This window comes from Anomaloglossus baeobatrachus, chromosome 3, assembly GCF_048569485.1.
Source record: "Anomaloglossus baeobatrachus isolate aAnoBae1 chromosome 3, aAnoBae1.hap1, whole genome shotgun sequence".
Taxonomy (NCBI): Eukaryota; Metazoa; Chordata; class Amphibia; order Anura; family Aromobatidae; genus Anomaloglossus; species Anomaloglossus baeobatrachus.
Window position 1 is genome coordinate 120,248,992 of NC_134355.1, and position 24,665 is coordinate 120,273,656.

A 24,665-nucleotide genomic window follows, 5' to 3' on the forward strand; every position below is an offset into this window, starting at 1 on the left:
GGATATCTCTTTACTAAGACAAAAACACTTATTTTTTATTTTGGAAATCCCAACCTATATTAAGAACAAGAACATGCACGAAAACATAAACTTCCTGTCCTAATTATCGTAAGACTAGAACATTCCTTATTTGTATATTTTGCACATATTTTCTTTACATCCTACTGAGCCAAAAGTACAACAATATGATGAGGGAGATGAAAGTAGAAGCGCCCCATGCAATTTAGAAATGTTTTCCTTGAAATTTCTGTTTAATCACTAGCTGGATGCCAAAAATGTGACTCAGAGAGGCTTGGCAAACACTGGGATTCCTCAGCTTAAATAAAAAAGGTCCTGCTCTTCTGCGCACTCTGGAAGAAAGCTAGAAGCTGCAAGCACCAAGAGCACAGACGTCTTAAAGGAAAACAACAGAGATGGCCGTGTTCTGGCAGATTTGTGTTGTGGTCACACTGGCCCTATGTACACAATGCTTTGCACAAAACAAGAGAATGAACCTTCTAGGAGGTTGGAGAGACGTTGATGAAAATGATGAAAAGGCACAAGAGGCATTAAAGTTCGCCAGGGAAGAATACAACGAGGTCAGCAATGACGGATACATCACCAAAATCACCAGAATAATCCGACTAAGGAGGCAGGTAAGAAGCGCATATACATTATAGTGATTACTCGTATAATGCTCAGAAAGGGTTTCCTAGCTATATCAGTGTCCTCATAGGTCAATGTGATACAGCTTGAGCAGGGAGACCCTTTATGAACAATGCTGGGTGGGACTATGTTCAAATCCGATGGCAAAAAAGTTCTGCAAACACATCTTTTTTGTCTTTTTTGAAAAACTTATTTTTACAGGATCCGTTTTTTTTAACATGGGAGTCTATGCACAATAGATCCGTTAACTAATTGCTATTTGTTTTCCATTTGAAACTAATCCAGTAAGCAAAAAACAGATTCTTTATAAATGAAAGAAAAACGGATGGCAAAGTAGCAATCAGTTAACGGATCTGTTTTCTATAGACTCCAATGTTAAACAAAATGCTTCAGTTGGAATAATTTTTTTAAGAAACTGACAAAGTTGTATCTTCACAACTTGTTTGCTAACAAATTGCTGCTGGATCCTCTAACTGGTGATTACTGGCATGAGAACTGAGCCTGACCCACACATTACCCAGACTGGGAGTCGGGGCCACTGGAGATCACAGACAGTTCCATTTTTTTTCATGAACATTAAAAAAAGTTCCTTATTTTTAGGGACGGTCCAGGAATGTACAAGTGCTTATTTTTTTTCCCCCTCATACTTGTAGTATATAATACTATTGGTGTAATACCCGACACAGCTCATGGATTTTAGAGACACTGTTTCTGGAAATAAAGTTGACCCCATTTTTTTTATTCTTCATCTAAATGACCCAGAATAATAGCAGTAGACGAAACGACTTCAAATGGTCAAAATTCTCCACAAATTACTATAAAATACAGTATATAACTGTATATATATCTATCTATATATATATATATCTGTAAAAGTATAAATATAATATATAATTCATTATAGAAAAATGAAGTTCACAGCAGAATCTGTATGTTTCACAAATGAGTTGTGCGGCCATTTCTTCACAATGGATCGCTTCAAGGCATGTACACTTATATCTCTTTTATATTCTTTCCTGTGACTAGATAAAAATCCTGATTTAAGGCCTTTTTCTTGCGCCATGTTAAAGCAAATATTAAATATGACTGCAGTTTAAGATTTTTCTATGATGTATTTTAATGACATCTTTTCACAGAGGATTCTTAACCTCTTCACCCCAAGGATGTATATATACATCCTTGGCTGTGTTTGTCCTTTTGTGACGCCCCTGGACTACTCAGGTAGTCACAGGGTACTGCACAAGCTGCCCTCCCCATGCAGTATTCAAAACCCTCATGGTTCTGGGTCCCCATCTTGGAGTACTGCCTCCAACAGCAAATCAAATCCTAGATACACCCTGCACCACACCCAGTCAGGCACACCAGTGGTCGGCTTAAGCGGAATAGGGCCGCCCACCTAGGGGTCAGGAAGGAAGGTGGAAGGTGTTAGACCAGTCGAGTAGAGAGAGTGAAGTAGTGGCCCTCGAGCTGAGAGGAGCTCTGAGGAAGCTGGGAGTAGTGGCTCCCAGGGGAAGCAGACTAGGTTGCAGACGGTGGTCTGGGCCTAGAGGAATCGGACCCCCGGTCGCAGGGGATTGAGGCTAGGTGCCTGGGACCTGTCAAGGAAGATGGTCCGCAACCTGGTTCTGTCGCGGGCGGAGGAGGTGACGCTGCGCTCTCCCACTGCTCGGGTCCGGCTGCTAGTGCTGCTGCTCGGTGGTGGCTCGAGCGGTGGGCCGGATCCCGGGGACTCGAATGGCGTTCCTCGCCCGTGAGTGAAAAGGGGGGTTGATTGTGGGGATTTGGATATTCTCCGTGACGCCACCCACGGTTGTGGTGAGGTTGTGACACCACCGCTGCTCTGGACGGGGATCCCGGGAGCGATGACAGGGAGCCGTTTTGTTGTTAGTTCTCCCCTCCGTGGGTAGGGGGTTGGTTGTTCCGGGGCCCGGTGAGGGGGTAGGTAGGGATGATGGATGGCAGGTTGCGGGGCCTGGTGAGGTGCAGGGTCGCGGGGGCAGCGCTGTGCCGCACGGCACGGTGGTACTCACTCAGCCAATGATGAGGACACAGTTCTCGGTAAAACACACGGCTGGATGAACGGGTCCCACAGACGGCTGCGGTTGTTTCTCCCGGCAGGTTGATGGTGATTGCCTTTCCCTGCACCTATGTAGTGTCTAGTTCCGATGGGTTCCAACCGGTAACCCGCTTCCCGGCTTGGATATGGGTCGGAGGAGCCCCTTTTGCCCGCAGGCGCTGGCCCTGGGAAACGGTTGCCTTGGCGGTGGCGGTGTCTCCCTCTCCTGGTTGGACTGTTGCCTTCTGTTGGGACTTGGCTGCTGGGAAACCCAGGAGGTTCCCTTCGCTAACGAATTCGGCAAATTCACGGCGACTTCTAGCCTTGCCGGGGTCCGTAAGCCCCTGCCAGATGGTGCTGACTTCTCTTTGTGTACCGGTCCGGTACCGCCGGGCCACCGCCCATCCACGGTCTTTGCGGTAAACTCTGATAGGCCACTCCTGCAGACGGTCACCACCGTCTGCCAACCTTGCTGCTCTGTCCGGGCCACACACCCGGACTAACTTCAGACTGCTTGAATGCTACTTCACTTCCTTCCACTTTCTCCTCCAAACTCTATCTGCCTGTTTTCCCACCTCCAGGACTGTGAACTCCTAACGATCTCTGGCAGGGATCAAGCTGTTCTCCGCTGCCATCGGTGGCCTCCTGATGCGAGCACGGACGCTGATGGGTTGCCATAACAGTGTGAGGTCAGATGATGACCCCTGTCGCTGTCATGATGTGTATCCTGTGAATGTCGGCAGAGCGCTGGCATTCATTGGAGATCAGCATTTCTGCTGATCATAGTGATGCTGAAGCATCATTCTGAACAGCAGAAGCGATCGGATAATGCAGAAATAAAATCCCCTAAGGAGACAAGTAAATCAATGAAAAAATGTAAGAAAAAAGTTGTAAAAAATATGAAAAAAGAAAAAAAAACCTAAAAGTTCAAATTTTGCCCAATTGAAAATAAAGCAATTCTAATAATCTTTATTTCTATATTTCAATAGCGCAAAAATATTCTGCAGCGCTTTACAATTCAGAGGTTTATATACAAACAAACATAAGTAACTATTATAAGAGACAATAATTACAGCAAAGTTAAAGACAACCAATTTCCACCTCCAAAGCAGATGGAATTGTGCATTTATGGTGAGTTATTGGACTGCAAAGGACCATATATTGTCCTTGCACATGGGCCCTCTTCTGTCTGTGTCCACTAGTGAGAGCTGGTATACTTACCTGTGTCCTGCGCTGCTTTAGCTTCCAGGTCCATGGTGAGTGCAGTGAATATCCATGAGTTTAATGAGGGGGACCTGGAAGCAACAGCACAGGCAGAGACATCAGCGCCGGAGACAGGTAAGTATATAGTTTTTACTTACAGGGGTATTCCCATAATATAAGCAAATACTCTCAATTTGAAATATAGTATTATTCTTATTATCTATATCGCTTACCTCATGTGCAGGATATTGCAGATTAGGTATCCATGGTTACATAAGAGACCACTTGAGACAAACCTCTAAAACATAAGTCTTTATTGATATTAAATATTAAAATGAGACACCATGTGTCTGACAAACATAAAGGACAAAAGACAATGTGCTCGTGAAGGGCCAGATAGAGGTAGGTAGAAAAAAAGCGTGCAGGAATATACTGATAATGGATAGCTAGATGAATTCTAGGCAATCTAGGAGGGACTAGTTAGATCCTTCACTTATCCTTCCTACCTGCGGAGAGTGTTATAATGTACAGAACACCCCCCGCTCCGGGTGGCTATCCCTGGCTGTCCCTGCTCTTCCCTGGCCTATGCCCACCACCAACCAGGTGAATTGTGTGCAAAACAGAAACAAACAGAAACAATTAGATTTGTTGGTTCCTGAGCTGGACTGAATCCTATGTTCCAGTCATATACTGTATCAGCAGCAGTTAGGATCAAGCCCCTGGGTCCACCAAGCAGGCCGGTACCCTGGGCTTCCCCCGACGCGTTTCCCCCCCTCCTAACTAAGTGGTCGGGGGTTCATCAGGGGTAAATTGCCAACAACACCTGAAAGAATGAGAAAGACAAATGGTGTAATTCAATATAGAAATTACTTTGATATCAATCTCCAAAAAAGGCCTTTACATGTATAAGACTTACTTGGAAAAACTCCCAAGATAGTGATGTAGCTGTGGCGCCCCTGACCTGGTCAGGCACCACTGAGTACTGCACCCATGCTGGGGACAGTACAATACAGGTAATCCAGAAGGCTGACAGGGGTGTGGAACACAGGCGCATAGTGATCAGGTCTCACACATGTACCCATGAGAGGACCCCTGGGGATCCCAGGAGGGGGCAAGCCTTCACCTTCACTGGAATAGTGGAGGGGGTAGAGCCTCCATCTCCTCTCAAGGGGTGTGGTGGAGAGTCTGGTTGCTAGGTGGCGTAGGCAAGAACAGGAGAGGAGGAACAGTGAGTCAGTTAGAGCAGAACTCCATAGGGCTCAGTGAGGAGCAGACCTGTGGGGCTGTTGCTGTCTAACAGCGCTCGCGCAGTGGCTACAGACGGGGGAGAACGGTCAACTAGGAGTGCTGCCTGAAAGCCAGCTTCAGCTAGCGAGTGCAACGGAGTGGGAAGTAAGGAGACTGCTAGAGAGCACCAGGCCCAACCGGGCGGCAGATCCCGAAGCGAGGATAGATTCACCTTTCCCTGCTAAACCTGCTGGTGTGGGGCTCTTAAAGCCCACACCACAACACTACAAAAGCCGCAGCCACGTAACCGCAGTGAGGGCCCATAGGTCATAGGAGGCAAGAGGCTGGAGTGGCCTGGTCCGGGGAACAAGCACACGGCAAACAAGAAGGGGAGAGAGGCTTGGAGCATCTTCCCTGGGTGACCCCCATAGGGACTCAAAGTCGGGGTTACCCCAAACCACCAAGGGCTAAGGAAGGCGAGTCAGTAGTCACCCTCATAAAGTCAGCCTGAAGGATACCTGGTTCCTACCTGGTTCATCTCAGCTACGCCCGGGTTACTCACCCTGCCATCAAATGTGAGTAAAAACCCTGAAAGACATCCTGCCTGTGTGGTCATTCTGCGACTTGTGGTACTACAAACCTACATCGGGCCCTGGGGCTTGCCTCACTCTCAGGAGGCTACTACATCTAACTGCACACACCATCAGCCCCAGGCGACCCTCAACCTGCAGTGGCGGTCCCTACTGGCCGCAATACTGAGAGTGGCGTCACGATCAAAACCGAAGATTTCCTACCAGTGACGGAGATCCAGCAACGTGGAGTCCCTGAAGGTAACGCACCGACACCGACACACCACCTGCGGGGCTTCACATCTGGCGTCACGAACAGGATAAGGACTAGACCTGTTCAGACAGGTGACCATGTGCCTGGGCGGTCCGCTTGAAAAATTGGAAGCGCCGCCATATTGCCACCATGAAAAGCGCGCTGAAAAACAACAGCAGCCCGCGCTGGAAGAAGTTACCGCCCACGAAGAGGTGTGGCTACCCAGAGATCCCCTGCAGAGTTCTGACCTTGCCGGCTGTGAGAGCGGAAGCGTCGAGAAACGGCGAGAGAGAAGGGAAGCCACAAACCTGCTGCTGCGGAGAGCAGAAATGGAATCCAGACGCGGATACCCAGAACCAGGCACTGCTGCCTGGTGGTGTCGGGAGCTTGCCATCTTCTGCGACCGGCTGGAGGCCGGGATTGTGCGACAGCTTAGAGAAGAACGCACGGAGCTCCTGGAAATGGCTGCGGCGGTGCGGACCTATGAGGAGGGAGCCGCGCGGAGCCTGCCGGATCGAGCGGCGACGACGATTCAGACCCCGATGGGTGAGTCCGGTGTTGCCCCGGCTAGAACAAGAGCCCCGACCCTAGCTGCTGCGACCGCGGTCCCAGAGGAGGCGCCCGATGCGGCGACGCTGAGTGAGGCCGCAGCCACGCTAGAAGCGGCCCGCCAAATCCAGGCCGCCGCAGCGATGCCCCGCCTGTCCCGCAGGGCTCCGACCACCACGGCAGTGCTCATCCGTGCTGCAGGTGTGACGCTGACCCAGGCTGCCACCCTGCTGAACCCGGTCCGCCAAGACCCCACCGCAGCAGCGACGCTCGTCCGCGCCGCAAGTGAGATGCTGAACCAGGCCGCAGCCCCGCCAGGTGCGGCCCGCCAAGCTCCGATCGCTGCAGCGACGTCCAGCCCAGCCTGCACAGAGCCCCCTGCAACAGCGACACTGATCCAGGCCGCCGCCATGCCAGGCGCGGCCCGCCAAGACCAGGCCGCCGCCATGCCGGGCGCGGCCCGCCAAGACCAGGCCGCCGCCATGCCAGGCGCGGCCCGCCAAGACCAGGCCGCCGCCATGCCAGGCGCGGCCCGCCAAGACCAGGCCGCCGCCATACAGGGCGCGGCCCGCCAAGAAGAGAAGACTACCTCATCATTTTCCCCGGCCTGCAAGGCCAGAGCAGACACCGCTCCCCAGTCAGAAGAGGTCCCTGCCGGAAAGCCCACGCTGGGGGAGGACCCCGAATACTGGCGGCTGAAGGCTGACATGGAGGCCAAGTTTCCACAATGGTTGGTGGACCGGTACATGCTCCCTCCGCATACCCCCAAGAGAATTCCAGCAACCCCTGCAGCCGCGCCAGAGAGTCCACCGCCCAGACCAGCTGAAGAGAGCCCATCCCCAGCACTGCCACCAAAGGAGTGCAGCGAAGAACTAAGGGGGAGAGGAGGCCAGGAAGCTGAGGAGCTGACTCCGACGCCAACCGCAGCAGACCCCTACCTGGAGCCGGAGATGCTGCCCTATTCCCGCTGGGAGGAGGAAGACTTGACACCGTCAGCAGATGAAGATCTGCCCCAAAGCCTCACCTGGGAGCTTGTAAGCTGCACCTCACAGAACCCAGCCCGCAAGACACGGCGCAGCAGATCAAAACGTCCTCCAACACCACAGTCTCCAGAGCAGAGAGAGGTCACAGCCAGAGACCTGCAGGAGAAGAGGTGCCTAAGAAGGTCCGAAGCCCAGGCTAGAGGACCCCTTTACAGAGGGATAGTAGAGGACTTCAACCTGAAAAGCGGATACGGCTTCATTGTCGTGAAAGGAATAAAAGAGGGCATATTCGTAAATCGGAGAGATGTTCAAGCCCACCTGCCCAGAGGACATTCAGGCAGAAATCTGAAAGTTGGGGACTTAGTACAGTTCACCTTACATCAAGGAGAAAGGGGCTACTATGCCTTAGACGTAGCACCATGTCCAAGACAAGAAAGACAAGAAAGACAAGAAAGACAAGAAAGACAAGAAAGACAAGAAAGACAAGAAAGACAAGACAGAGATAAAGAAACAGATGCAGAAAAAGAAACAGACGAAGACCAAGAAAGGAAAGATAAAGATCCTACAGATGAAACAACCACAGACAAAGATCCTACAGATGAAACAACCACGGACGACGACGGAGAGCAAGAAAGTCACAGGTGTCGGTGCCCTACATGCCCACGCCCTAGTGAAAAAGAGGAGTAGAGAAAAGTAAAGTAAAGGAAAGTAAGAAGTTTTGACCAGTTAAAGTTTGAAAAGTTTTGTTTTGCAACGTTTAAGCATGTGCCCACAAAAACTATTGTGAGAAAACCATAAACCTTAAGGCTATGAACTTGCTATAGCCACAAACTCTCGCAGTGTAAATAGTTACACCAGTGGCACCACCACCAGGGCCAGCCTGTTTAGGGGCTTGGCTCGTCTGCAACCAGGGGGGCCCGTCCGTAGAAAAGGGCCTTGGCTCACCTGCGACCAGAGAGCACGCCTGTTTATGGGGCCTTGGCTCACCACCACAAAGAGGGTACCTGGCCAGCACCAACTGTGGAGGCCGCCTCTGCATCCTGCCAGAAGAGGCTGACGGCGCGGATCCACCAGGCCAGGTATACCCTGAAACCACCAGCCCATGAAAGCCGCCTCTACATCCTGCCAGAAGTGGCTGAAGTCGCGGCCAACGGGAGAGGAAGATTGGAGGAAAGGTCTGGGGAAACGGATGGCCCAGACCTGGTTACCAACAGGACCGGTGACCTGCCTCCTGAGAGGGTTTTGGGTGGGTTAACGGACTTGTGGGTGGAGGGTGGTGATGTCTGATACCTGGTGGTTTTAAAAATGTTTTACATGTTTTAATGTTTTATGCATTTTAAAATGTTGTCTTGCAGCCCGAGGACGTGCTGGTGATAACTAAGGGGGAATGTGGCGCCCCTGACCTGGTCAGGCACCACTGAGTACTGCACCCATGCTGGGGACAGTACAATACAGGTAATCCAGAAGGCTGACAGGGGTGTGGAACACAGGCGCATAGTGATCAGGTCTCACACATGTACCCATGAGAGGACCCCTGGGGATCCCAGGAGGGGGCAAGCCTTCACCTTCACTGGAATAGTGGAGGGGGTAGAGCCTCCATCTCCTCTCAAGGGGTGTGGTGGAGAGTCTGGTTGCTAGGTGGCGTAGGCAAGAACAGGAGAGGAGGAGCAGTGAGTCAGTTAGAGCAGAACTCCATAGGGCTCAGTGAGGAGCAGACCTGTGGGGCTGTTGCTGTCTAACAGCGCCAGCGCAGTGGCTACAGACGGGGGAGAACGGTCAACTAGGAGTGCTGCCTGAAAGCCAGCTTCAGCTAGCGAGTGCAACGGAGTGGGAAGTAAGGAGACTGCTAGAGAGCACCAGGCCCAACCGGGCGGCAGATCCCGAAGCGAGGATAGATTCACCTTTCCCTGCTAAACCTGCCGGTGTGGGGCTCTTAAAGCCCACACCACAACACTACAAAAGCCGCAGCCACGTAACCGCAGTGAGGGCCCATAGGTCATAGGAGGCAAGAGGCTGGAGTGGCCTGGTCCGGGGAACAAGCACACGGCAAACAAGAAGGGGAGAGAGGCTTGGAGCATCTTCCCTGGGTGACCCCCATAGGGACTCAAAGTCGGGGTTACCCCAAACCACCAAGGGCTAAGGAAGGCGAGTCAGTAGTCACCCTCATAAAGTCAGCCTGAAGGATACCTGGTTCCTACCTGGTTCATCTCAGCTACGCCCGGGTTACTCACCCTGCCATCAAATGTGAGTAAAAACCCTGAAAGACATCCTGCCTGTGTGGTCATTCTGCGACTTGTGGTACTACAAACCTACATCGGGCCCTGGGGCTTGCCTCACTCTCAGGAGGCTACTACATCTAACTGCACACACCATCAGCCCCAGGCGACCCTCAACCTGCAGTGGCGGTCCCTACTGGCCGCAATACTGAGAGTGGCGTCACGATCAAAACCGAAGATTTCCTACCAGTGACGGAGATCCAGCAACGTGGAGTCCCTGAAGGTAACGCACCGACACCGACACACCACCTGCGGGGCTTCACATAGCAGCAGCAGAATATGCTTGCCTAATATGTCTTACCGAGGTCTCCAAAAAGCATATGTGGCTTCCTAAAACAGATAACGGCAAAAGGTCTACATAAGTTATTTATCCCCAGTAGAAATCCTGTGCTAGCTCTATGTATATACTCTTTTCACAGGTGCACACACGGCCCTGTACACTTTAAAGCAGAGACCCAGCGTTTCCATGTAGGAATCAGTACATTGCAGGTATTTAGGGGTTAAATGGTGATGTAAGGTCACATGTGTTCGCCCCACACATAGGTGATGCAATATGTGTTGTTTCACAGGACTGCTACCTGGATCACAGAACAGCAACTTGTATAATACAGGAGAGGGCCGACTAACCCCCGATTCAAAGCTGTGTATCTTGTATTAATAAAAGGCTTACCAACACAAATATAGGTATATTTCTACCACGCATGTTAATATGCACTCATGGATGTGCAGCATATAGTGTCTAGACTTAGACACTGTCTCTATTTGTGCTGCTGATTTGTCTCCCCTTCCTATTTATTTACAGGAGCTAAGAGGCTGTTTTGATTTATTGAGAGTTCCTGGGGAACTTGGTTACCTATATGATCTAATGAGGTATGCGATCTCTAGACATTATAAGCCTTTATGCTCTGGAAATTGGGAGGAGACAGACGTATTGAGAGTTATTCTGTCATGACCCTCCCCCTCTTTTCTTTCAGGTGTAATACACTGCATCTATGTATCATAAATAGCACTATTTATGCTGAGACATCATTCTTTGAGGAAATAAGGTAGAGGCTCAGTGTGTATGGACTTGGCCCACCTTTTGTTTTGGTTTACTTTAGGAGGGACGAACAAGTAGTGGGGATAAATAACTCATGTAGACCTTTTGCCGTTATCTGTTTTAGGAAGCCACATATGCTTTTTGGAGACCTCAGTAAGACATATTAGGCAAGCATATTCTGCTGCTGCTACATCACTATCTTGGGAGTTTTTCCAAGTAAGTCTTATACATGTAAAGGCCTTTTTTGGAGATTGATATCAAAGTAATTTCTATATTGAATTACACCATTTGTCTTTCTCATTCTTTCAGGTGTTGTTGGCAATTTACCCCTGATGAACCCCCGACCACTTAGTTAGGAGGGGGGGAAATGCGTCGGGAGAAGCCCAGGGTAGCGGCCTGCTTGGTGGACCCAGGGGCTTGATCCTAACTGCTGCTGATACAGTATATGACTGGAACATAGGATTCAGTCCAGCTCAGGAACCAACAAATCTAATTGTTTCTGTTTGTTTCTGTTTTGCACACAATTCACCTGGTTGGTGGTGGGCATAGGCCAGGGAAGAGCAGGGACAGCCAGGGATAGCCACCCGGAGCGGGGGGTGTTCTGTACATTATAACACTCTCCGCAGGTAGGAAGGATAAGTGAAGGATCTAACTAGTCCCTCCTAGATTGCCTAGAATCAGGGCCGGATTATAGGCGGGGCAGGCGGGGCTGGAGCCCAGGGGCCCCCACCAAAAGAGCTTCTAAGGGGGCCCCCACCATACTTAGCACTAGGCACCTGTCAGCATTTTTTTTTCACACCCTCTCCCCCTCCGTAAAGACAGTCTAATAAATCAGCTGTGTTTTCGGGGGGGGGGGGGGGAAGGGGCACCGCTATTTATTTGCATCTGCGTCTTTAAGAGACGCAAAAACAAACTGCGGGCACAGGACGCTGATTGATCTCGGAAGTACCAGCGGCCGCTTGAACTTCCGGGGTCAGAGGTGTGCTAATGCTCCCTGCTATGTGCTGCGGCCGTACCTAGAAGCAGGGGCACGGTGTGGTGGGCCGCTGTCTGCTGTCCCCGCTGCGCTCCTTACATGCCAGGCACACTAGCAGGAGGCAGCGAGCTGTGCCGGCTCTGCTGTGTGCCGGCTCTGCTGTGTGCCGGCTCTGCTGTGTGCCGGCTCTGCTGTGTGCCGGCTCTGCTGCCGGCATGTACACTGCAGAGGAGCGCAGCAGAGCCGATGACCGCAGCTTCCTGTTTCCGTTCCTATTCAAATGTATTTGCATCTTTCAGACGTAAATACATTTGAACAGCGCGCCGGGACTGGGCCCCGCCCCCGACGTGCAGCAACGTGATGAGATCAGCACCTTGCTGACGTCATCACAGTGCTGCCGGCGCCACACTGGGGACATGAGGAAGCGAGCGTTCCATGAAGGAGCTGAAGAGACAGGTGTAATTAATGGGGATGAGTGAGGAGGGGCTGAGGACACAACGGGGAACATTTGTGAAGGAACACAGCTCTGTGACAGGCAGAGGAGGAGCACTGTATTCCGAGAGAGGGGGGGGGAGGCAGGAGTGTGTAGTGATGGAGCAGTGTAATTTGTGTGTGTAGGGGGTGATGAGGGCTGTATTGTGTGTGGGGGAGGGGTAATGGAGGGTGCATTGTATTGTGTGTGTGTGTGTGTAGGGGGAGGGGTAATGGGGGGTCTATTGTGTGTGTGTGTGTAGGGGGAGGGGTAATGGGGGGTGTATTGTGTGTGTGTGTGTGTGTGTGTGGAGGGGTAATGGGGGGTGCATTGTATTGTGTGTGGGGAGGGGTAATGGGGGGTGCATTGTATTGTGTGTGGGGAGGGGTAATGGGGGGTGCATTGTATTGTGTGTGGGGAGAGGTAATGGGGGGGTGCATTGTATTGTGTGTGCGTGTGTGTGTAGGGGTAATGGGGGGTGCATTGTATTGTGTGTGGGGAGAGGGGTAATGGGGGGTGCATTGTATTGTGTGTGAGGAGAGGGGTAATGGGGGGTGCATTGTATTGTGTGTGGGGGGAGGGGTAATGGGGGTGCATTGTATTGTGTGTGGGGGGAGGGGTAATGGGGGGTGCATTGTATTATGTGTGTGTGTGTGGGGAGGGGTAATGGGGGGTGTATTGTGTGTGTGTGTGGGGAGGGGTAATGGGGGGTGTATTGTGTGTGTGTGTGTGGGGAGGGGTAATGGGGGGTGTATTGTGTGTGTGTGTGTGTGGGGAGGGGTAATGGGGGGTGCATTGTATTGTGTGTGTGTGTGTGTGTAGGGGTAATGGGGAGTGCATTGTATTGTGTGTGTGTGTGTGTGTGTGTAGGGGTAATGGGGGGTGCATTGTATTGTGTGTGTGTGTGTGTGTGTGTGTAGGGGTAATGGGGGGTGCATTGTATTGTGTGTGTGTAGGGGTAATGGGGGGTGCATTGTATTGTGTGTGTGTGTGGGGGGGTAATGGGGGGTGCATTGTATTATGTGTGTCTGTGTAGGGGTAATGGGGGGTGCATTGTATTGTGTGTGTGTGTGTGCGTGTAGTGGTAATGGGGGGTGTATTGTGTGTGTGTGTGTAGGGGTAATGGGGGGTGCATTGTATTGTGTGTGCGTGTGTGTGTAGGGGTAATGGGGGGTGCATTGTATTGTGTGTGTGTGTGTAGGGGTAACGGGGGGTGCATTGTATTGTGTGTGCGTGTGTGTGTAGGGGTAATGGGGGGTGCATTGTATTGTGTGTGCGTGTGTGTGTAGGGGTAATGGGGGGTGCATTGTATTGTGTGTGTGTGTGTGTGTGTGTGTGTGGGGGGGGTGATGGGGGGTGCATTGTAGTGTGTGTGTGTGTGTGTGTGTGTCAGAGATGTGTGTGTAAGAAGCAGTACTGTGTGTGTATATATGAATTAGAGCAGTCTGTGCGCCCCCCCCCCCCCCCCCCCGAACTATATGGGTTCCCCAGAGCGCTATGTCACCCATCGCAGTGATGAGTACACCACCAGAGCTGTTTGCCACTCCAGTAACGTCTATGCCCCCTGCCCCTCCTGTAATGTATATATCGTAGCCCCCAGCCCCTCCTGTGATGTATATACAGCAGTGCTGCCAGTGTGCAGTCATGTGTGTTAGTGACAGCCATCGTGAAACAGCCACATGTCCTGAAGGAGCTGGACGGAAACAAGCGGGAGAGGTGAGTGAGGCTGCTGGCGATTTCCCCATATTAATACCTGTAAAGGCTCATGCACACGTAACTGCTGAATATTCTGCAGCGATTTGACAGCACATGTGCGCGTCAAATCGCTGCAGAAACACTGCATAATGGATGTAGTTATTCTGTACAGAAAATCCGATTTCATGCGCTCTGGCTGCTGCCCCCACCATAGACAGAGCGGGAGCTGCATCCATAGCGCACGGAATAATTGACATGCTCATTTTATGAACGCACGGATTTGGGTCAACATTTTAGCACCCAAATCACTGCGTTCATAAAAGCAATGGGTGCACGTCTCATGCACAATCTACATAGATTGTGCTGGGGACGCAGGACGCATGCATTTACACTGTAGTGCTATACGCAGTGTAAATGCATGTAATTACGCAACGTGCGCACGAGCCCTAATGCGTCTGTGTCTGCATGTATGTCAGTGTATATGACTGTGCATACATTTGTCTGTTTATATGTATTTTTCTGAATTTGTCTTCAAATATGTATATACGCATGCCTGTATGTGTGTGTGCGTGTCTGTGTGTGGATGGGGTCCACTGAGACTCTTTCACCCGGAAGCCACAAAAACCTGGAGCCGGCCCGGGCTGCCTTAACATTGGGATCAATAAAAAATATGTGACAAAAGCGGGCTTTACACGCTACAATATATCTAACGATGTCTCGGCGGGGTCACGTCGTAAGTGACGCACATCCGGCATCGTTAGTGATATTGTAGTGTGTGACAGCTACGTGCGACCCTGATTGTGCGTTAAAACGTTGATTGCATACACGTCGTTCATTTTCTAAAAATTGAACGTCTCTTTGTTCATCGTTCTTGAGGCAGCACACATCGCTCCATGTGACACCCCGGGAATGATGAACACAGCTTACCTGCGTCCCGCCGGCAATGCGGAAGGAAGGAGGTGGGCGGGATGTTTACGTCCCGCTCATCTCTGCCCCTCCGCTTCTATTGGCCGGCCGCTGTGTGACGTCCCTTTCACTTCAGGAAGTGGATGTTCGCCGCCCACAGCGAGGTCATTTGGAAGGCAAGTACGTGTGACGGGGGTTAATCGTTTGTGCGACACGGGCAACAAATTGCCTGTTCCGCACATACGATGGGGGCGTGTGCGATCGCATACGAGATCGAAATGTGTAAAGCAGCCCTAACTCTACTTTCTGTGTATATGTGTCTGCTGTGATTTATCCTGGACTGTATCTGTATTGTAGTACTGTAAATCTGAATGTGGCAGAACAGGATAAGATAAATGTTCATTGGATTTATATCTAAATGCTACGGTTCGTGCTCTACTGTTATGGCTAAAAATGTTAACGTTATGGGGCCCCCACCAGATTTTCTGCCCAGGGGCCGCCACCAACCTTAATCTGGCCCTGCCTAGAATTCATCTAGCTATCCATTATCAGTATATTCCTGCACGCTTTTTTTCTACCTACCTCTATCTGGCCCTTCACGAGCACATTGTCTTTTGTCCTTTATGTTTGTCAGACACATGGTGTCTCATTTTAATATTTAATATCAATAAAGACTTATGTTTTAGAGGTTTGTCTCAGGTGGTCTCTTCTGAATCTTACCTCGATAGCTTATTTTTGGATGTGGTTTATCCATGGTTACATCCATGAACAACAACTAACACTATATGAGTAGTGAAGAGAAATGCAGCAAAACACTGAGTCTAACGTAAAAAATGTGTGACATGTGTCATTGGTTTAATGTAATAATATCCATTTCATTTATAATTACTTTACATTAGGTAGTTGCTGGTATGAAATACTCCATGAAAGTTGAAGCACTTATCAATCCGTGCTCTCAAAATGAATTTACTACAGAAGAATGCCAAAATCAGAAAAGCAGAAAACAGGTAAAATCTTTCTGAAAAACATGGCTTTTTATGTTTTGGGTTTTTTTTTTTTTAATAAAGATTTATACATTAAATTGAAGAAATGAAAAAACAAAAACAAAAACAAAAAAAGAATGAAAACTAAAAAAAGTTGTTGATTAGCAAACATAGTTAAAGGGTTTGTCTCAAGAACACAGTTCATTTTAATCAATAAATCTTGAAATGAAAATAAAATCCACAAATTTAGAAATGTTCTCCTGCTACATATTGTGTAATGGCTGTAAATTTCTGATCACACCACAGCTCCTGGTTAGGGGAGGAAGCGAAAGAATACACAGAAAGGATAGCACAGGATGATAGTTGATTCTTTCTGTGACGTAAAACATTTCAGGCATTGAAAAGTTTTACCTCACAAAATGAGTCGGTCCTGTCCTGTCTGTACCACTTTAATTTTGTTTCCTGCATATGGAGGGAGTCAGAGAGCAACAGCAGGTTTCGCTTCTTCTCGGAGATTGAGCACCAGAAGTTGGTACAGGCTGTTTTTATTTTACATGGAGAATATAGCAAATGAAAAGGGTTGTCCAAGTAGTGGGCAATCCCTATAGGTTTTATTACATTTGCAGACTCTTAGCCATGATTTCACAAGACTGCATTTTTCTTAAGTCTTAGTTTGAATTAGCAAAAAACTAAAAAAGTGCAAGAAAAGCCACAAGAACCACCATATATAACATCTGTAGGGGTAGTTGTGCCTCCTCCGTGCCAGCAACCGGCGCTGCTCGGATCCGGGCCTTCAGGGGTCGTGGCTCGAGGGTCTCCGGACCCGGGGGTCTCGCGGACACGCCGAATAAATGGGGGGACGTAGATGTACGGGCTAGGCCGTAGTAAGTTCGTGACGCCACCCACGGTGTGTGGTGAGGTGGGACACCACCGCTGCTGTTATGGGGCACACGGGGGAGATGTTGTGCAGCAAGTTGTTAACCCCTCCGTGGGCAGGGATGGTGGCCCCGGGACCCGATGGCTCTGGTGCAGGGGGAATGACAACCGCAGACGGTGCTGGGGAACTCACAGTTAGGAAAACACACAAGTCTCTGGTAAACCAAGATGGTGGTGGTCGGCGCCGCGGCCGGCTGCGTTCGGGATCCCGCACCTGGTTGGTGGTCTCTTGTCCTGCACCTTTTTAGTAGAAAAGACTTCCTTGTATGAAACGTAGAAGTCCGCTCCCGGCTGGATGTGGCCTAAGGAGCCATGCCCGCAGGCGCTGGCCCATGGGATCTATGGGCCTTGGTGGTGACTTCTTATCCCTAATCGGTGGGCTGTTGTCTTCTATGAGGGACTTTGGGTAGGACAAGACCTTTTAGCCCTGGCCTCAATCGGTTAATTAACCAGTCCACTTTGTTCTGGTCCTGGCTTCAGGGTCCGAGTACCCCCCTTTGTGCTCTGGTTTCCGGGTCGGTTCCCCGTGTCGGTACCGGCGGGCTACAACCCTGTCCCGGTCCACCTCAGTTCCACCGAGCCGTCTTCCCGTTTCCTGCTGACGGAGACCACTGTCTGCCTCCTAGCCAGTGGCACCAGGGCTCCTACCCTGGTACCGTTTAACCTGAACTTCACTGCTGAAGCTACACTTAGCTCCAGCCCACACTCCCCTCCAAACTGAACTTCAGACTCAACTGCCTTATTTTCCCGCCCCGGGCTGTCTGGACTCCTAGGTGGGCATGTCCCAACTGCCTGGTCAAGCCCACTGGTGTGATTATCTTTCCCTAAGGGGGGGTGACTAGGTATTCTGGTTGGCTGTATGTTTCCTAGTGAGGGAACGGTGTAATGCGGGGGCCTAACTGTGACTACCTGGTTTTGCCAGGGCGTCACATAGTGATTAACTCAAGAGAGGCGCTGAACACACCACAGACCTTAAGTAAATATATATATATATATATACATACATACATACATACATACATACATACATACATACATACATACATACATACACACAATTGTGTCCTATATGCACACAAGATGTTATACAGATGCTAACCTGCAAACTTCAAACAAGAGCAGGATTTATTAACAGATGCATAAATCTTACAAACCAACAAGTTATGTTGCTCAGTTAAATTTATTATTCAACCCCTAGGTTTAATATTTTGTGGAATAACCCTTGTTTGCAATTACAGCTAATAATCATCTTTTATAAGACCTGATCAGGCCGGCACAGGTCTCTGGAGTTATCTTGGCCCACTCCTCCATGCAGATCTTCTCCAAGTTATCTAGGTTCTTTGGGTGTCTCATGTGGACTTTAATCTTGAGCTCCTTCCACAAGTTTTCAATTGGGTTAAAGTCAGGAGACTGACTAGGCCACTGCAACACCTTGATTTTTTCCCTCTTGAACCAGGCCTTGGTTTTCTTGGCTGTGTGCTTTGGGTCGTTGTCTTGTTGGAAGATGAAATTATGACCCATCTTAAGATCCTTGATGGAGGAGCGGAGGTTCTTGGCCAAAATCTCCAGGTAGGCCATGCTATCCATCTTCCCATGGATGCGGACCAGATGGCCAGGCCCCTTGGCTGAGAAACAGCCCCACAGCATGATGCTGCCACCACCATGCTTGACTGTAGGGATGGTATTCTTGGGGTCATATGCAGTGCCATCCAGTCTCCAAACGTCACGTGTGTGGTTGGCACCAAAGATCTCGATCTTGGTCTCATCAGACCAGAGAACCTTGAACCAGTCTGTCTCAGAGTCCTCCAAGTGATCATGAGCAAACTGTAGACGAGCCTTGACATGACGCTTTGAAAGTAAAGGTACCTTACGGGCTCTTCTGGAACGGAGACCATTGCAGTGGAGTACGTTACTTATGGTATTGACTGAAACCAATGTCCCCACTGCCATGAGATCTTCCCGGAGCTCCTTCCTTGTTGTCCTTGGGTTAGCCTTGACTCTTCGGACAAGCCTGGCCTCGGCACGGGTGGAAACTTTCAAAGGCTGTCCAGGCCGTGGAAGGCTAACAGTAGTTCCATAAGCCTTCCACTTCCGGATGATGCTCCCAACAGTGGAGACAGGTAGGCCCAACTCCTTGGAAAGGGTTTTGTACCCCTTGCCAGCCTTGTGACCCTCCACGATCTTGTCTCTGATGGCCTGGGGAATGCTCCTTTGTTTTTCCCATGTTGACCAAGTATGAGTGCTGTTCACAAGTTTGGGGAGGGTCTTAATTAGTCAGAAAAGGCTGGGAAAAGAGATAATTAATCCAAACATGTGAAGCTCATTGTTCTTTGTGCCTGAAATACTTCTTAATACTTTAGGGGAACCAAACAGAATTCTGGTGGATTGAGGGGTTGAATAATAAATGACCCTCTGAATAAACTTTTCATAATTTAAAAAAAAAAATAAAAAAAGAAATAACATTATTTTTTGCTGCAGTGCATTTCACACTTCCAGGCTGATCTACAGTCCAAATGTCACAATGCCAAGTTAATTCCGAATGTGTAAACCTGCTAAATCTGCAGGGGGTTGAATACTACTTGTAGGCACTGTGTGTATGTATATATATATATATATATATATATATATATATATATATATATATATATATATATATATATATATATATATACAGTACAGACCAAAGGTTTGGACACACTTTCTCATTCAAAGAGTTTTCTTCATTTTCATGACTCTAAAAATTGTAGATTCAAATTGAAGGCATCAAAACTATGAATTAAAACATGTGGAATGAAATACTTAAAAAAGTGTCAAACAACTGAAAATATGTCTTATATTCTAGGTTCTTCAAAGTAGCCACCTTTTGCTTTCATTACTACTTTGCACACTCTTGGCATTCTCTTGATGAGCTTCAAGAGGTAGCAACACCCAGAACATAATTGGACATACAATGAACAATAGAAAACAAGTTATCATTGTGTACCGCCACCATGCCAGAGGCCGAGCCACTTGGATCCGGAGCTGCGGTGGCTCGAGGGGTCTCCGGATCCGGGGGGTCCGCGTGGACACTCGGATTAAAAGAAGAGGGGAAGTATGTACAAAGGGAGTAGAAAGCTCGTGACGCCACCCATGGTGCGTGGTAATGTGAAAGACCACCGCTGCTGTTGGGGAGCCCGATGACTATGGTGTAGCAGCCGGATGTTTAACCCCTCCGTGGGTAAGGGGTTTATGTCCCGGGTCCTGTTGGATGGATGGTGCTTGGGGTGCCGTTGTAGATAGGAACAGGGGTTTTCAGTGTACTCACTCAGTCCAGGAAAACCAACAACGACAGCTTGTAAACCAGAATTCTGAGCACCACTGCAGCTTGTAGGGAGCACGCTTGGGTCCGTGCCCTTGGTGTTGCTGTTAGCCTGTGGCCCTTTCCTTGGCACCTTTGTCTCTATTTGGACCCTCGGGTATAAAACTCTTTGGGTCCCGCTTACCCGCATGGCTAACGGAGTGAGCTTGCTCTCAGGGTTCACGCGCAGGATTTCTTTGGACTGTATTGGGAAAGTCCTATCCCATCAGTGCGCTAGTACCCTGATTTTGGAGCGGGTTGGGATTGAATCTTGAAGTCTTCACCCCCGCCGGGTAAATTACCGGAACGCGGGAAGCTACTTTCCGGCCTAGGGTCCACGCACCCCGTCGTGCCCTGGCCCCTGCCCGGTGATCGCTCAAGGCTGCCGGCTGCCCTCCTTGGCAGTCCGTGCCCCTTGACACAATCCCCTGTGACCGGGGTTCCAGCTCCTACCAGGCCCAGACCAACGTCTGCCACCTAGTAACTACAGGAGCTCCAGGCCGGTGACCTCTCCCTCTCAGAGAGTCACTTTAGCCTCCTTCCTCTCCTTCTGCTCAACTGTCACTTCTCCACTTTCCCCTTACAAACCCCCCATATGGGCGGCACTATTCCATTCAGGCCCCCCAATGGTGTGTCTGATGGGTCTAGTGTAAAGTGTTCCTAGGATTTTGATTGGCTCAGCTGTTAGCAACACCAAAGGACCAGGTCCCATAACCAAGGAGGAGTGGATACTGTGCAGAAGGGCAGATTGCACAATACCCTGTGACGACCTGATAGGACAGGGCGTCACATTTGCACACCATAGGAAAAGATGCACATGGGAAGGTAAAAGAAGAATTCAGCACTTGGCCAGGAACTGACCAAGCTGTGGCAGAACAGGGAGAAAATCAGACCAAGGAGCAAAAGGTCACTGGATCAAACTTGAGGCATGACACTGCCACTCTTGTCACCAGATGAGCCTTTGGTGGTCGTGGTGTTACAGCGTGCACAGGTGTGTCTAGTCAATACTGTGACAAGCCCCTATTGCTTGAATAACATCATTAACCCAGTCATTGTGCCTCTGCATAAACAACACAGGACTGATTTAATCATCACAAGCTACAAGACTCCAGCTCATCGAGGTGGCATCACTAGGAAACGCCTGCTAGAGGCTTGGGTACCTTAAACGGAGAGGCCTGCACTTTCTTCAGATTTAGACAACCTATGGGATCAGCTGAGTCACCGTGTAGAGGCTTATAACTCTTTACCCCAGAACCTCAATGACCTGAGGCCCACTCTTGAAGAGTGCAACAATAGCTCCACTTATGAACAGCATGAGATGTCGTTGTCAGCTGTAATTGATGCTCAAGGTCACATGACAAGTTATTGAGATATTGAAATTTTGTGGGGGTATACCCAGCACTGTTGATAACTTTTGTTTCAATAAATTTTTCGAGATGAGGAAATCCCCATTCCACGCTTCTACTTATTGCCCTACTTTCATAGGATATTAATATTATTAATATAGCGTGAACATTTTACGTTTTCTATAAATTTCTCCTGAAAGCCAATTATGCCTAACTTTTTGTGCTGTGATTGGACTTGATTTCTGTATTTTGACTATTTAAACCTTTATAAGACACTATTTCTGCATGCTTTAAAAAGACCTATAGGAGGTTGAAACATTGAACTAATGGCAGAATAAAATTATTTCATAGAATTCCCTCACCTATGCTTGGATGCTGTCCTTCTACATATACAAAGAAGCAACATGTAATATAGCAAAGCTAACATAAAAATGAAAAAGGTCTGGCTGCTACAACCATCAATGAATGAACAAAAAATAAATCCATAGGTCCCAATTATAGATGAGCAGGACACATGGATAACATTGCGTCAACCTTGGCTGATCAAAAGTCATTATGGGGCCATGGGAAAGTGAGAGATTTGCAGCCTCCCCTCCAGTCGCCAGGTACCACTAACCAGGAGATTGGACCGGAGTTCGTGAATCAATCTGTTCATCTCTAGTCCCAATGGTCCCGGATATAGCGGACAGTCCAGAATTTAGGTGTACACCTTGCAGTCTCGAGCACCTGCTGAATGTCCCTCACTGCCTCCATGTTACATGGAGTTTTGCACAATAAATGTGCACCTCAAAACAACATTATCTTTACTACATCTGAACTTATGCTTGGACCAGGGTCACACTAACGTATAGCATCTAATGCAAGAGAATCAGATGTGATATGCTAACGACACTCAGCTAAAACTCTGCTGCGAGCGTGAGCCGATGTCATTTTACTGTACTCATATTCTCTCACATGCGAGTATCGGATCACAGGTGAGGAGAAGATGATGATATTAATCTCTCCATTTCTCCATTGCCTGTCTCTGCGTATATCACATTGCACTCAGATGTCATCAGTGCAGTCCAATGTTTCACACGCACCCATGGACTTGTATGAGTGCGACTAAGCTGAGCTTCGTTGCCAACTGCAGCATGCACATTTTTTTTTCCTTATGCTCAATTGGTATGACAAAAAAAGATGCTGATTGGCCCTTCTCATTATATAACACTGAATTTAATGCTATCAGATAAAACATTGGATAGCACTTGTCTGTGTTGTACCGTGGTGTGAGTGAGCCCTCAAAGGGGTATTCCGATCTTTTACATTATGCCATATCCACAGGATATTACATAATGGAAAGTACAAGTGGATCTCACCAATGGGATCCACATCAGTCTGGAGAATGAAACACTGCTGCTTTTCAGGGAGAGTTGGTATAAATTCCTACACACATAAATGGTTATTCTGACCTTCCCATGGCTGAGAGAAACACATGTCATGGCTAGAGATGAGCGAACTAGAGGTTTGATTTTTCAACTGAACGCCAACTAAAAAACACAGGGTTCGGGTTCAGAGTTCGAATGCTTTACGTGTGAACTTAACATGCACGAGCACCGCTGTGCTCGGGTACGCTCGGTGCTCAGCCCTGTGTGAGCCATTTGCAGTGTTTGAATGGCTCACACTGGGGGTAACAACAGCATGATCAGATGCAATGTGCTACAAAATATGTTTGGAAAAGACCACCCATCCTCCCCCGAAAGTGATCTGCTTATGGTTGGCTGTATGTAGGTGGAGACTCATACTGCCCAATCAGTGTTTCCAAACCTCATCGTGCAAGGTTCGGTCACATAGAGGTTCGGTTCACTTGCGACCTGTAAACCGAACCTCTATAAGTTTGCTCATCTCTAGTCATGGCCCCATTTGGGTGGTATTTGCAACTAGCATATGCTTCTGATAAATCTTGTGGATATGCCATAAATGTACACAATGAGAATACCAGACAAAGCACTATGGAACTGGTATGGAACTACCCAGGTCGCTATTTTAGCTTTTTTTTTTTAAAATACAACTGTTAAAGGGGATTGTACAAAAATAGAAAAAATTATCTACTTTGTGGAAAGTGTCCACGTGCTAAATCTGATGTCTCCTCTCAGCTTCAGCAACCTGAGCAGGGAGAGGTCCTCACCACATACATTACATGAGGATGACATTGATTATGTAAGAACCACCATGTTAATCCCTTTATTAATAAGCATCATGCTGGCACCACCATTCTAATCCACATCTGCTGTATCTTGAGAATGGGTCCCCAGCATGTTGTAGGATTTGCATGAATCAGGTTTATGGCATAGCCTAAATCATAAAAATTAGTTCTGTTTGTGATTTATATAATATATGTACTGTATATTTGACAATTATTCCAAAAAAGTATTTGAAGTTCTTGTGTCCCGATGTTACCCCTGTCTTCAGCTTCAGTCATCTGCTGGCCCAGGTTAGTACAGGTTGTTGGGCATGCAGCACATTGTACTGCCTTAAGGCGGCGTTACACGCTACGATTTATCTGACAATATGTCGGCGGGGTCACAGTTTCTGTGACGCACATCCGGCATCGTTAGCGACGTCGTTGTGTGTGACACGTACGTGCGACTCCGAACGATCGCAAATAGGTTGTAAATCGTCGATCGCTAACACGTTGTTCATATTCAAAATATTGTTCGTCGTTTGGATTGCAGCAGACATATTGATATGCTTGACACCCTGCCAACGACGAACAACATCATAACGACCGCCTTGGTCAAACAATATAATCGCTGAACGATGTTGCGTCGTTTTTGAGACCGTTACGTGTGACCGCTAATAAACGACGTATGTGCGATCTCGGCAAATCGTAACTACGATCTGGGCGTGTCACATCGCTAATGAGATCGTCAGATAAATCGTAGTGTGTAACGGGGCCTTTATTCTCCAATGCTATATTAAGCTGCTAAAAATGTTAAACTGCTATGCAATGTTTTTAACCTTTTCTCCTTTTTCTATTTTTAAACAGAGGTGCGTATTTGAAGTTGTTACTGTTCCATGGAAAAACCACATGGATTTGACAAAGGGTTATTGCAGCAATAACTAATGTGAAGATCTGTCCTCCGTCTATCTTATCCTTTTTTTTAGAGAAAACTATAATATTGGACGCAAAAGCCCTTGTAGTGTGTTCTCTCTATTAAACTTGTATGATCTA

The 24,665-nt window shown here is 48.5% G+C and overlaps 1 protein-coding gene across 1 annotated transcript; it reads left to right on the forward strand.

Moving 5' to 3' along the window:
• Positions 1-336: 336 nt before the first annotated feature.
• Positions 337-24,665, forward strand: LOC142295041 (cystatin-like). The gene is made up of 3 exons (XM_075338110.1): positions 337-635; positions 15,749-15,856; positions 24,480-24,665. The coding sequence occupies exons 1-3, from the start codon at positions 414-416 to the stop codon at positions 24,555-24,557; spliced, it is 408 nt and encodes a 135-aa protein (XP_075194225.1). The 5' UTR covers positions 337-413; the 3' UTR covers positions 24,558-24,665.